Source organism: Stegodyphus dumicola, chromosome X2 (assembly GCF_044657685.1).
Source record: "Stegodyphus dumicola isolate Sdum_Otavi_A_Nest chromosome X2, ASM4465768v1".
Taxonomy (NCBI): Eukaryota; Metazoa; Arthropoda; class Arachnida; order Araneae; family Eresidae; genus Stegodyphus; species Stegodyphus dumicola.
Genome location: NC_140781.1, coordinates 124,524,390 through 124,539,670, shown reverse-complemented (window position 1 = coordinate 124,539,670; position 15,281 = coordinate 124,524,390). Strand labels below are relative to the sequence as shown.

The 15,281-nt window shown below is 32.4% G+C and overlaps 1 protein-coding gene across 3 annotated transcripts in view; it reads left to right on the top strand.

Annotated features, from left to right (window-relative positions):
- LOC118200798 (four and a half LIM domains protein 2-like) overlaps positions 1-15,281 on the top strand; it is a 332,872-nt gene that overhangs the window by 139,336 nt on the left and 178,255 nt on the right. For 2 of the 3 annotated variants that reach the window (XM_085809013.1, XM_085809011.1), the window contains exon 3: positions 9,143-9,326. In XM_085809013.1, the coding sequence (XP_085665139.1) occupies positions 9,143-9,326 (184 nt within the window). Of the gene's footprint in view, positions 1-467; positions 527-9,142; positions 9,327-15,281 lie in introns of those variants that run through there. The other variant, XM_085809012.1, reaches the window with a different exon arrangement.

Sequence of the window (15,281 nt, the reverse complement as noted above, 5' to 3'; positions counted from 1 at the left end):
TACCAGAAATGATTTTTAAACGTTTAGGTTAACCGACGTTTTGATCACTGCATCACTGCAGAAAGCCCGTTCTGACATTTTTGGATCATTGTCAATCTATTCTCGTTAAATCAAAGACCAAGAAGCAAACGAAAATGTTTTATAATATTTATTATTTTCTCGCTTTCAAAAGGGTGTAGACTTTTGGCGCAGTTTTTGGCAGACCTGCCTGTGTTGTATTCCTTTCAAACAGTGATGTGGAAAGCGGTTTTCAAAGCGAGAACGCATGGAATAAATAATATGACAGAGAATATCTTTTATTTACCTTTAAATCAGCTTTTTATTCCAAATTAGCAAATGAAAACCGCTTCCATTCTTTTGTTTTTCTTTCCCGTTTTCTCTTTTTCTAATTATTATCCGCATACATAATTGTAAGAGCGAGGAAATTGTTGACTCATTGATAATCATATATACAGGAAAATGATTCTTTGTTACAATGCAGAATGAATTCTTTTTTAAAGAGACGGCGAAGCAAGAAGCGAAAATCGTAAGTTCCGCTTGAAATATTTTTTATCTCTCTACTTTTATAATTCTGCTTTCCTTAAAATTTTCCTTATCGAGATAACAATAGTCTTTAAAGACATTTTTAATTATTACCTTTAAAAACAAGCGTTCTCTGAAACTAGCATTCCCAAACAAGTGGAAAGCCTCGTAAAATCACTGGAGATCACAGATGCCCTTCTAAATTCTTTTATTTTTATTTTTGATAATTAAGTAATTATTTTTTATCTATAAATACTTAATAGTAACATACTGCAAATATTTTCAAGACTAGTGATTTCTGTTTACGTTGTATGTTCTGTAAGATGTGTTATATTATTTTCATTAATGTCATAAATTTTGTGATAATTAACTTCCGCTTTGGAAAAATTACATGTTTATTGAATTGATGGGGTAAGGAAGATATACAGAAATCGAGAGTAAGAGAAGTTACAGAAACCCTGTTCTAGAAATCTTGCACAAATTTTATTATGTAATTTCAGTTATCGAACCTTTATTTTGTATAGTTGTACTTTTATATTTCGGGGATGCAGTAAATCAAAAACAGAATCAAAGAAATAATGTCTATCATGCATTTTAAAATAAACACAAGCAGTAAGCATACATATATCAGTAACTGAAAGATCAACTGATTAAAAACTTTATAGAAATCGCTTTTCTGTATGTTATAATTTTAACACTTAGGAATATAGTTGTACTTTTATGATTCCGGGATGCAGTAAATCAAAAATAGATTCAAAGAAATAAAATCTGGCATGCATTTTAAAACAGACACAAGCAGAAAATACACATATATCAGTAAGTGGAAAACCAACTGTACTTAAAAGACAAACAACCAAACTTAAAAGTTTTATTAAAATCGCTTTTACTATATATTATAATTCTAATAGTTAAGAATATTCAAAATCTGTGGTATATTATCAAAACTTACCCTTTTAGCTCTTATTTTTCAATTCATTCTCTAACGATAACTTTATACTCTCATGTTTATTTTATTTTTGTGCACGTTAAAATTAAGGTCATAGATATAGTTAAATATGTGAGAATAAATATTTTAATGCCTAGTTTCATCTTATATTAGGTTAATGAGTTACTGATTATATTACATTTTATGTCGAATTTCATGAAGTTAGTACTGTGTTGCTGTGTGATGCAGTCAAGCAAAGAAGCGTTTTGGCTACTCGAATATGCAAAGTGCACAGTTGTTATCTGCTTAAAGAAAGATAAGACTTCTTGTAAGACTTCATAAGAAAACTAGCTAATATTCACATTACACACGGAGAAAACACGAAAACCAATCTTGCAGCCAGTCGTTCGCTTGGGACGAACTACCATTATTCAGCAGTTTTTAACCGTGCCGCCACTGGTGGAAGCCACGCAAAGAAGTAGATGTTAGGTAGTAACTTCAGGATACTATTTATGTTTAGCGAATTATGCTCACCACCAGAAAAACATTGCGAGGTATGACTTAAAGCCATTTTTTTTCTTGAAATTGGTTCCGCATATACATCTTGATTTAGTATTTAGTATTTAGTAGACTGAGCATACCTTTTAATTGGAGGGATCGCGATGTAGGCTTGAAAAAAAATCATTTTATGTGCAGGATTATTTTTGCGCTAAATGTTAAGCAGCAGTAGGAAATTGAGTCATAAATGACGTCTCTTGAAACAGAATTTTAAAACAAAAATGATTGTAAAACAGTAAGATTGAGAAATGAATTCTCATGTATAAGTTATATATAATTAATAATTGTGAAAGGACATAAAATGAACAAGTTTGTATTATATATAATCATATACATTCTCTGAAGTAGAGTGAAGAGAGCGTATTTTACTTAAATTATATTTTTTGATGTCAATACTGGCCTGTTGTTTTCACAATAAATTTTTATGTGTACGATTGGCGTATTCTGAGTATGCTTTCAAACACCGGCATACAGTCCTAGATTTTTAAGGATACCCAGATGATGCCCTGCGGAACAAATCCTTTAAAACAGTTCGGAATTCAAACTTTCGAAAATGCTTTTTAATGAAACTTATTAGAGTACTGCTGCTGATTATGCATATTTAATGACAATGATATATAATCGTCAGTTAAGAATCTGTTTGATTTTACACATATAAAAATATACATCAAGAAAAGTGTCGCATTTTCATTCATAAAAACTAGAAATGTAGAATCAGGGACCCTATGCCTCTTGCTTTGCAGTTTCTTAATTGGCACTAATAGTCGGTACTGTTTCCTTTAAAATTAAACTGTATACATGAATATGATTAATGGAATTTGTGAGAATAACATGTTCTTACACAATTAATACGTATTAATTGTTACGTACGTATTAATTGACATACGTAATTAATACGTATTACTTGACGTATTAATTGTTCTTACACAATTAATACGTCCTCCGTTACCAACCAACCAACCAACCAACAATTAATACGTAACTAGTAACCATATATAATAAAAAAAATACGAATCTTAATATATCTATCTTAGCTGTATGATATATGCCGTATTACCTAGTAATTATATCCTTATCATTTAGTTCTGAGATAAATCATATTCAATACATCATATCTACAACACTATAAAGCGTTTGTTATGGTACTTTTTATTTGTGATATTAACTTCATTCTTATGCTGATTACTAAATATTTATCCACTATGTGTTTTGAGCATAATTGTGAGTTTTATGTATAAGTGGGGATGTCTAAAAATCCGTTTAACTTCACAGAAATAATTTATAGACTTGCTTAATTTGTTCCTTTTAGAAAGCTTAAATTTCCTTTATCGTGTCTATAAAAATATCTGTTAGTAATTCCTTATCATTACTGCGCTTGTTATTTACACCATGCCAATATAATCTCCAAATTTCAATCAAGAAGAAGTTAAGAACTCACAGAACAAACTTGTTTATTTCTGATTTCCTTTGCTCAGCAGTAAATAAATAGGAGCCGCTGTTGTAAATGATATTCTAGATACGTGTTCTCAGAACGTATGCTTTTTCATTTTTCGCTTGCAGCTTTTCACATAGCATCTCCAAATGCTTTCTTTCGCTGTATATAGTAGAGGTGGCCAAACTTCATGATAGTCGGCGCATCATGTTAGATTCAGCAAAGTTCAAGAGCCTCAGTTAGATTTTCCAAGAGCTATAAGGCCATATTTACATCGTTTCAAAAGTAGTTAAACAGGTTTCTAATGGAAAGAAACGTTTGAACTGAATGCATGAGAATTTCGCATTTTTTATGTAATTAATATAGTTTCATGCAAATATAAATGTATAATTATCTATGTCTTCCTATTTATGTGAAGTAAAGTATGCTTTTACGATGCACAAATTTGAAAATATAATAATATGCAACTGAACACTGTCATTTATGACAGAAAATCAGCATTTTATTCTGGTTTCTTCCCCCTCTTCCCGCTCTTGTTTATAACTCTTAACTGGTTTTTGCAGAAGTAAAAGAAATCATAATGGTCTTCACGCGTAAAATAATATAAAATGCTTTTCATCTGAGTGAAGAATAAAGCAGTTTCCCTAAAAAGGGTCCATTGATCTCCATATTTTTAATTCATACACACACCTTTAACGAGAATGAAATAAGTGACACTAAACAGTACTCATTACAGAAAAACAAGCAGGAAAATTATTTTAAGATAAGCTATCAACTTTTCAGGCGTTGCCTTAAAAAAGTAATAATTTCCTTTTTCCCGCACAACTAACACGAAAGCCAACATACTGAGATTAAATCTAGCCTTAAACAATCGAACTAATTAATCGGATGCAACTGGATGAATTAATTGCATTTGCATTTGGTTTAGCATAGACAATTCGAAACTTTACTTCCCACGAATCTTCAAATGGATTTGGAATTCTAGCACTCGAATCTTAGCGATTTTTCATCATTCGAAGCTTTGAAATCTTAAGAAATTTTTAAACGTTTTAGCTTGAAACATTGCTAAGATTACTTTCACTGAGCCCCAACAGAAGCATTTAATAAAATAGAATGAATCTGAAATTTCAGTTGTATCTAAACCTCTGTATCACTTCATGACGACCTTGAATGTCGCGCTCTTTAGGTATACTTTCTAGGGGCATTTAACGGAATTTTGAAGTAATCAGATCACTAGGCTTTCTCAATAATTCTCACAACTAATTATCGAATCATCTCGATAATTCTGGGCATAGATATAGCCTTAATTCAAGTTCCAAGAACTGTGGAATATTTGGCATAACTTCTGACGTACCAATACTTTGAGTTATTCATAATTTGTATTCCTTTGAAAACAGATTAACGATCTATTTATACCATTTTGCAAGGATTTTCTCCCTTCTCACAGCGTGCGTCGCGGTGTAAATGGAAAGCACATCCGGCAAGCAATCGTTAAGACCCTTGAGTTAGAGTCACGGCTAAGGCATTGCACATTTTTCTTGTCTTCTGCTATAAAAAATATACCTAATGGTTTCAACAAGTCGGCACTCAAACTAAAAGGTGGTGGACGATAATTCAACCCCACGAGAGCTTAGAAAGGTGGTATGGTCAGCAGTCGGAAGGTCCGGAATTTGAGACTCGGCGAGCGTATAGCATATTTTTCACGTGTTCAGTTCCAAAATAAAAATGCCTAATGGTCTAAACCAGTGGTTCTCAACCTTTTTTGAGCCATGTACCTCATTTAACAGTTGCTAAATGATCATTCTATATCTCCTCTCCAAACCTCGAAAAATAAATATATACATAGATGGTTTTTTAAAGTTATTTTTTTATAAATAAATCAATAAAAAGTGTAGGAGAAGTTGATAAATACCAAAACTTGAATAAAAATAGTTTTTTATATTCATAAACTAAAACTAAATACTTAACAGCTAAATAAGAGGCTGACTGCATTCCGCCTGAAATTATAAAATCCCCCCTTTCTCGATTGAGAACTCCTGTTCTAAACAATTTGGTATTAAAGTTTGTAAAATATCTGATTTGAAAAAATAGTATGTATTTTCTGATGATTCGTAACTAAAATTTAGTCAAACATTGTATGGTTCAATTCCGTTTTAGAATATTAATGGTAATTCTGACTCTATTTAGAATAGCAAAATAGCTTTTAGAGAGACAATTAATTATGTTAATGATTCTATGACCTCGACATTTACTTTATGAAGATTTCCCTGTAAAAGAAACTTGGGGTATTTGTATAATTTTATAGAAACAATTTATGTAGCTCTTTAAAATTAATTTCTTTAAGAGCTCAGGTAATATTGTTGCCTTTAGTTTGTACAGGCTTCTTCATCGTTTGCAACAGTTTCGAGCAAGATGATCTTTCCCATCTGACTCTATCTGAGACATACATCTAATCCTTTTCATTGGATCCTTGGGAATAAATGTTTCGAGCTACATCTGTTCTCGAAGTCTCCTGTCCGGAAAAAAGACAGTTATGTTAAGAAAGGGGGAGGATAGCGACGTCATCAGGCAACACAGGAATAGCTAGATAATTATGGAAAGATGGCTTTTAAGAGTATCAGATTTTGATCCATTGTCTGAAAAATGCTTCGAGACTGGAGATTACAATTTTGAAAAGTGTTGAATAATTAAAGCCTCAAAGGGAAAAACAAAATTAAATTGCACTTCTTATTTGTGAAAACTGCAGCATTATGAAGGAATCATGCAAATAACCTGAACGTTACAGGAAATGCAAAGCTGGGTATGATATCCAAATGATTTGAATTCCAGGATGCTTCGGCTGGGCAGCTCTCTCCAAACTATTGTGTTAGCTGTATAAACAGCTGTAGATAATGAAATACATTAAAAGTGTTTCATTATCTACCAGTGGTAAACTTTTCATAAGAAGTCACTACGTCTCGTCGACGATAAAAGGCCGAATATGAGATTTACGCCATTTGAAGGATGACGAATGTTTGGACTGCAAGACAAAGGAATTTTCTATCATGATGTCACAGCTGGTATTGGGGATAATTTCTGCGTGTGTGAAAAAGGTTGGGCTCAAGAGAACCAGACAGGTCACAGACCTTACATGGACCATAAAATGTCACGTTAGCACCGGACGACAGGCCCTCATCCACCTAATAAATAGTGGTGGATAATGCAGATTCATCTTGACAGCTGTCCCATCTTGGGAGCGTTGCTGTAGGTATGTCATTGTCAGTTTCAAGAACAGCAACCGGCAACTAATATTATACCGTGTATTCGAACATGTATTTGCGCAGAATTTCCCTGATGCGAAGGGCTTACCCGTGGCCCATTGGTCAAATCCCTGAATACTAGTAGTTCGACGAAGATCTAAATCCTGGAGAACGGGCTGCTGCATGAGCATCACCTTATACGTGATTTCTGAATTCATATTCCTTATAGGTCATGTTTTCTCGCGTGTACGAAATGTTTACGACTCCTTCTTAGCATGCCAGATACCACTTCTTCCTTGGTCTGCCCATTTACTAAACATATCGCCTATTTAACATGTCTGAGATTTCATAGGTGGAGAACTCTCTCGTTACACGCGTTCTGCAGCATTATGGATGAACTTTGGCCAATAATAGAAGCAGTATTGAATGCAACTCCTCAGGCGTACATCCATTCTGTTAACCCATCATATATAGTAGCTACTTTGATTAAGATATTTCAGTAATTTATTTGGCTTTTAGCTTCACCCACAAAGGAAAATTATGTTGCTTCTTAAATACAAGGGACTTTGTTGCTTTACTCGCTAGAAACGGATAGAATATTTTAGAAAATCGACGGAAATCTGAGTTAACTTTCTGTCTAGCTTTATTTGTTCCGTTGGCATGCGTCTCTTCCATATACTAAATTAAGGATTATGTTTTGCCTTTTAAATTATTTTTAATTTTCCATTCCAGTGGTGTGAGTCTGCATTGCACTGCACATTTATGGGATTAATTTGCCACAAAAGATTATTTTGTTTGTCTTTTTTTTTGAGTGGGCGACCAACAGTTTTGTACGATGTAGCCATTTATACTTAGCAACTGGTAACATTCAGTCTGTTTGGTTTTGATTTGAAACGAAAGGCCGTCAGTATTTCCGGACAGAAGTGACGCCGGCTATTTTCGGATGCAAGATAAACTTACTTTTGAAAGAAAGTTGGGTATTGGGTGGATAAGAGAGGAAAAAAAACACTTTCGAAGTCCACTATGCTTTTTATTCTGAGCCAGTGAGAACCAAGAATTGAATTTTTTCAATTGTTACATCGACATTTGTGGTTCTTATAGTAATACTTTATATTCATTTTTGCTCGTGATTAGTTTATTTTATTAAAACACTTCACAATCATTAAACATCAAAAACTTAACTTTAAAGCGAAGTCGCTAATAAAGTCCCAAAGTCACAATTTAAAAACAAAGTCACAAAGTTTTATAAAAACAAGGTCACAAAGTATTTTTGTGAAATAAAATTTAAAAAATATAAATGTAGTTTAAATGTTTCAACAATGGTTAAAAATAAAAACACACAATGAAATTTTCCTATATCTAATTTTTTTTAAATCAAATGCTTAGAAAACATTACTTATTGTCAGTACCAAATTATGGTGGGAAGAAATATTCGTTTAATTCTTGACTACTTAAGTACTGTGTCTTAATTCTTGACTACTTAAGTACTGTGTCTTAATTCTTGACTACTTAAGTACTGTGTCTTAATTCTTGACTACTTAAGTACTGTGTCTTAATTCTTGACTACTTAAGTACTGTGTCTTAATTCTTGACTACTTAAGTACTGTGTCTTAATTCTTGACTACTTATTTATTTCTTACTTTCGGTGGTTGTAATAATATAATAATTACATAAAATATTAGTAATAATATTATAGAATATATGAGTATACAAATCTAAATCTATTTACATAAAATATAAAATAATATAAAGGCATTTTAAATTAACATAGTAAATAACAAATACAATGCATATAAATATAATACTAATAATATAGTAAAATATAAATGCATTTTTAAATGCCTCGGTAATATTAAAGAATAACATTATCCAATGAATCTTTCAGGTACTTAATTTCTTTCAAATCGAATGCATAGAAGACGTTACTTGATGTTAGCTTTTAAGTATGATGATAAGAGGTATTCGTTTATCTTAAAAAATATTTATTTATGTATTTTTCTTTCTGAGCAGAGCTTATATTTTAATGTATTCCTTACAGGTGATTTTTGAATTCATCTCCAAAACAATTTAAATAATTTGTTCCTGGGTCTCAGCCCACTAAGTAAAGTAAATTAAATGAAATCGAAACAGTAACTACAGTAATTAGTCGAAACAGTACGTACAGTAACTAAAGAGCATAGAAAGGGAATTTATTCGTTTTAGTGCAATTAGAAACAACTATAATTCTTGATTAAGTATTTACAATCGAAGCAGCTCTTGCATTTTTCTCTTTTTAAATTCAACTCGGCGTTTTACCTTTAAATTGATCGGATATTCCCACTACTTCAAGATGTATTTGTATATTTGTACCTTTAAATTGTTTATATGCTTCCTACATCATTAATTTTTATATGATGTCGATATGATATCGTAAAAATTCTCTGTAAATTATGTGCCTATCCATAAAACTGAGCATTTGTATTCCAGAACTGTTTGTAATAATTGCAAATGCCCACGTGAAGCACATGATGTGTGCCACGAAGAATTCGTCAATGTGTGCGACCGTATCGGGTTCCAGCCTTCACCTGAACGGAGTCGACATGTCACGTCGAAAGAGAAGACCCTGTCTGAAGGTTACTCTTGGGTTCCACCCAACTTGTCTAGTGAGAAAGTGAGTATCTATTATGCTTAATCTCTTAAGTATTTTCAAATCTTTTCCGTTACAGGACTGCGCGGTAGTTAAATTTTTCAAAATACAAGAAATACGATTCTTAGGTTAGTTATTTCAATTGACAAAGGTCAAAAAGCGAATAACCTACTTTACGATTTTTTATTGCTATTATTTAAACTGAAAACAAGAACTTTGTTATAAGAGATTAGTACAACTCTTTTAATTTAGAAGTGACATTAGGCAACAGCAATGATTTGTTCAAAAAATGATTTGTAGAAGTATTACATTAGATATGAGTCTCAAGTAATGTTAAAAAAGCAAGAGGCTAGCCATACATTGTATAATTATTTAATATACGCATAATAATACAATACGTTATAAGCATAATAATATAATACGTTATAAGGTATTTCTCCCGCTTTCTTAGCATGCCTGAGTAGTGTAGTGGTAAGCACGCTGAATGCGTATTCCAGAGGTCCGTGGTTCGATTCCCGGCAAAGGCGTTGCTTATTTTTCATGACTCCTGCATCCCCCCCCCGAGAAGGAAAAAAAAAAAACTAATGTCTGTACAGTGGCTCCCGAACTAAAAGGGTAGTGGATGATGATTCTCTACACCCAGGATTTGGCGACTGGGTCCCCTAAAAACACCAGTCTATGTATGTAAACACCAGTATGCTTTAAAAGGAGTAGTATGTAAGGTATTTCTCCCGCTTTCTTTGCATGCCTTTGTTGTGTAATGGTGAGCACGCTCGGCGCGTATTCGAGAGGTCCGTGGTTAGAGTCCTGGCGAGGGCAATGCTCATTTTTCACGACTCCTGCTTCGAAATAACCTACTGTCTCTACAACGTAAAGTGTTATATATTAACATATAATTACACGAAGAAGTATTATGCATGTAGAGATATGCAGACCATTACATTATTAGCACCATGACTCTTACAGCTCCTTAAACTCTTTTTATAGGTTTATAGGAACAAATTAAAATAAGTATTTGGTTCAGTTAGAAAGCCGACTGAGAATGTTTTGAGGTTATTAAGCACATTTATCTAATGTAGAGGTTTGCTGGAAAAAACAAACGTAAATAATGTGCTCTCATTCTGTGAAATGTATTAGCCTTTCTTCTATCTAAGTCATAGCGTGGACATTAGCATCCACTGGTCGGCGTGGAAAGAGATCCCTATTCTTTTTTTTTTTTTTTTTTTTCAGGGGGCGAAGGGAGTTATTGGTTCGTGCGGTAAGGGTCTCCGGAAAGCAAGTGAGTAGTAGAAAAATTTTGCTGGCTTCAGCAGTTTCGAAACAAACATTAAAACAGTAACTTCAAAATATTTGGTAGCGTCAACACTTTTGAAGCAAACATTGAAACAGTCATTTCAAAATGTTTGGTAGCATCGCTTTTGAAACAAACATTGAAACAATACTTAAAAATATTTGGTTGCGACAACACTTGTGAAACAAACATTGAAATAGTCACTTTATTATACAAATATTATAGTCATGCACATTTGCATGAATCATACTAAATAATGTTAGACAATTATTTACATACTACATTGATTCAAGTTGCATGCAGGTTTCTTATAATAATTCGCAATTATATGCTATCAGCCAACTATTCTAGAAATGTGACTAGGAATGCGATATCCAGTGATATTCAGTACGCATATTCTTTCAATATATACATTTGTGAGTGCTACAGTAGGAATATATGGGTAATCTTTGAAGTCTATAAATGCTTTCAGAAGCCAGTAATCATTATTATTCTGATTTCGTATTGCATGACGAGTTTTAGTAATAATTTAATGACGTGTAAGTGCAATAAATACCTCTAAATGTTGAAGCTTTTTCAGTTTTTTAGTTAGTACCGACCGTTTATATACAAAAAACGCCGAACATACCGCTGTTTCAAGAGTAGGGGGTTGCTGAGAAAACCAAAATCTGGAAAAAAGTGTGGCGAATCATAAAGGATTGAAAAACTTTACTTTAAAGACACTCGATAGTTCTTCATTAAGTATGTTAAAAATCTAGATTTCTTTAATTGTGTAATATGAAGAAATGCAAGATGCTTAAAATGGTTTTTAAAGAAAAAAATAATTGAATTTTAAATCTTCCTGGTAAACCTTCTCACTGTAAATGCAGTGAGATGCTTCTCACCGATCAAATGCAGTCCAAATGTAAGATATTTTCTGAGACTTTTTTTAAAAGATCTTTACTTATTAGAAGCTCGGAAAATCTGAGAAGCAAGTTATAAATATAACGAAAGAGCGTGATAAAGATAGAATTTTCGAAGGCGTACAGTTGAATTACAGCTGTCTGAAATGCTACAATCTTAGGTCATAACGAATGAAAACAAACTTTAAGGATTATGCATATTTCAAAACGAAACTACTTTTCTTCACTGTTTGGCTATTCCTTAGTTTCATATCATGGTAAGTTATACTTATAAAATTACAACAAACATTAATATAGTAATTCGCAAAAACTTACCTTCTCTAAATATAATTAATTTAAAGGTCCTTCAGTGTGTACAAGAATTACAGTCTTCTGTGTTAAATTTCCTTCTTTTATTACTGAACATTGGACAATCATATTAACCTACAATTTTTAATGTGGATGATATAAAGCTTATATGCTACTTTGATTAAGAAAATCTATGCTACATTCTAAAGGCAAGGAAGGGCCAGAACTCAAAAAGAAAAAATACCGACTTTCTTGAAACTTAGCGTTACATTTTAGCCAAAAGCAAAAAACTTTTTTCTGAAATAGCCTAAACTGTCGCAAAAAATTCTAGGTAAAAGGAAAGTGAAATGTGAGTTAGCTACGACTTTGACACTATGCATACATACATTTATTTAGATTTTGATTATTTGTTAATGTGTTTTACAGATTAAAAATTAAATGTTTATAAGGTATAGATAATGTTGATAAATGCCAAAATTCGAATAAAAGTAGTTTTTATGTTCATAAACGCAAACTAAATCCCTAAGAGCTAACTTAAAGGCTACGTTCTTCCCTGAAACCGTGAAGTTCTCTCAAGGGGTAGTCTTCCTTGGTTTACAAAATCTGTAAACAGGGAGAAAATGACTCCTGGAAAAGGGTTCGAACTTACAAAGTACCTGCTGTCATAGAATTTTTGTCATTCATTTGTCGAACTGAAATATTTTACTAAAAGCTGTAAATTGAGTTAGTGGAATTTGTAAGCAAAAAATATTTGTAGTAATAATCATAAGTAGTAATTTCCTGTAAATTGTTTCTTTAATTCTTTTAACGATTTGTAATATGTTTAGATTTAAATTTATTATTAAAGTCTGAAAACACTCAACCTTTCAAGTTTATTACAGAAAATTAATGCTACTGTATGAATTTATGACGAATTTCTACTTAGTTGCTTTGCCTTTCTTGCTAAACAACAACACTAAGAGGTAGATTATCCCTGTATCGAAAATATAGCTAGTGCAGTTCTCATTCTCTATGTAGAACTCTGTAGTTTGTCTATGTTAATATGGCAAAGAACATATGGGATTTCTATCTATGGGGAAAGATGCTTTCACGGAGAACATTCTAAGGATAACTGGCTTGTATTCAAGTTCTCTGAGGAAAACTTTGAAAAAATCCATACTATTAACAGTTAGTTAAGGTTCAATGACAGGTCGAACTACCAACGTTCAGACGTTTAAGTACTCAACCAATAATGCAGCTAAACACTGCCCCATTATTGATGTATCATGAGTAAGCATGCGCTATCTGTCATGACTAAGCGGGTAAACGCTGGGTAGTTCAGAAAGATTGGAGAATGCTAAATAATTAGGCTTCTGTGTTAAAGTATTCTTCCATAAATTATTGATCTGTTTCATAGATAATAATAATAATAATGGAATATGCTTAAAACTCTTTGTTAGAAATATTATGCATTGTCACGAGTAAATATTTGACTAAAACTGCGAAATCAAGAATATTATCTACGAAATTAATTTTGCTTGTCTCTTGTAGGATTCTCCACTGTGTACTTCTAAGTTACAGTTAAATGCGAAGAATCTTAAGAACTAGTAAGCGAATAATTGATTGAGTTCATGAGATAGAAAACAACAAGTGAGAAGGGTGAAATAACCCTTTATTATTCCAACTAAAGATTAACAAAACACCGTCTTGGAGTTGCACAATAAAGCCGACACTTGGGTTTCAACTTAAAAGATTAAGAAATAAACTAAACTAATCTTAACTAAAAAGATATAGCCGAAGCTATCAAAATTCTAACGGAGTTGGCCCCTTAACGCTAATTGACTGCGAAGCTATCAAGGGCCTAAAGTACGGCCGAGCGTAATAATAACTTACGAGAGAGTAGCCTAAAAAGGCGGACGCTTGCTAGCAAGAATATCTGGTATCTCTCTCACTAAGACAGTAAAACTTCGCGGTTAAATACCGCTCTTCCTCATTAGCATTCAGACGTGATTCTAAAACTACGTTCTGGCCGGAAGTGGTAAGTTGAAATTAAGAAGCGATATGAAAGGAAGTTTAACTCAAAATTTAACTGTTAATAAAAATAACATAATCCTTACATACTCTTAACACATACGGCTTCATTTCTAACGTTAGAAGAGTCGGAGCTCTATGGAAGGCCGGTTGGGTACGTAAATAAATAATGCTTAATTAAATAAGGTTTAATGATATAAGCAAATTAATAAATTAAATTAAATTATACAAAAAAGTTAAATAATAAATAAAAATACCACATATCACCATATGTGGGGCTCTAACTATAATTATAATTTCATTCTAGAACTTAGACATATCGGAGATGGGCTCCGGTGAGTGGCTGAATTTAAACCCTGTATTATTGGAATTTTAAAAGCAAACATATAATTACTGATACAAATTGGGTATCTTAAATTGCGTGAGTATGATTTGTATAACAATTAGTGCCTTACATAAATAACAGCTGAAACTAGAGTTTTTATTCTACTGATCAGAGTAAATTTCTGCACAAGGACATTGAGACATGTTACGCAGCTGTTTATAAAAGAAATGTGAGATAAAACAACCAAGGTTAATTAGGTTAGGTTAATTGATTAAGGCAAAGCAAAACGAGGGGCTATTTGCGAATGGGATGGAATGCCTTTGGGGAACACAATTTAAGGGATACTGGCGCTTATCACGTCACCACATGGAGAAAACAACGAAAATTTCCATCTGTTCGTCAAGATTTGAACTCGGATCAAAATACTATTTTTCAGCGACTTTATTATTCGGGTGCTAATGAGATTTAATTGTTAAGAAAAGGAACACATGTACCAAACGACTAAGGGTAACAAAAAGGCATGCGTATTTTTTAAAATTCTGTATTTTAAATGTATGGAAAAATGATAACAATAAGTATTTTAAATTTATCTATAATTTATTTATCATAATATGTAAAATAATAATGAATACTATATACGCTATATTTGTTATACAATAATAAAATACATAAATATAAATGAATAAAATATTACTGAATTCTTATTATTGAGCTGTTTATGGCTACTATTTATTAATCGTCTCCTTTATTTTCAAGATATTTTCAAAAATAACTAGAGTTCATTACCTAGCCTTCGATTTCAATAAAAAAAAGTCTCCCGATAGGAAAATTTCAAATTCAAAGGAAATTTTCCTACTCCACTCTCCATTAAATTCTCAGAATTTAATATGTCCGTCCTCACCGTCCCCATTTGTAAGGCTATTTTTAAGTTTTATCGTACATTAGACTGATAAGATGGATATAAAAGGAAGGAAAAAAATATCAGCCTAGAAAAGATTCTGTCGTTGCACGTACTCTAAAATGCGCGCGGATGTATGTTTGTGGATATTGCTTAGATATTGCATAATGGAAGTCAGTAAATCAGTTATCAAAAAAGGAGAAAAAAAATAACTTATCATTTTATCTGTTGTTACACCAGATACCCATTCAAGACCGAAAGTTAC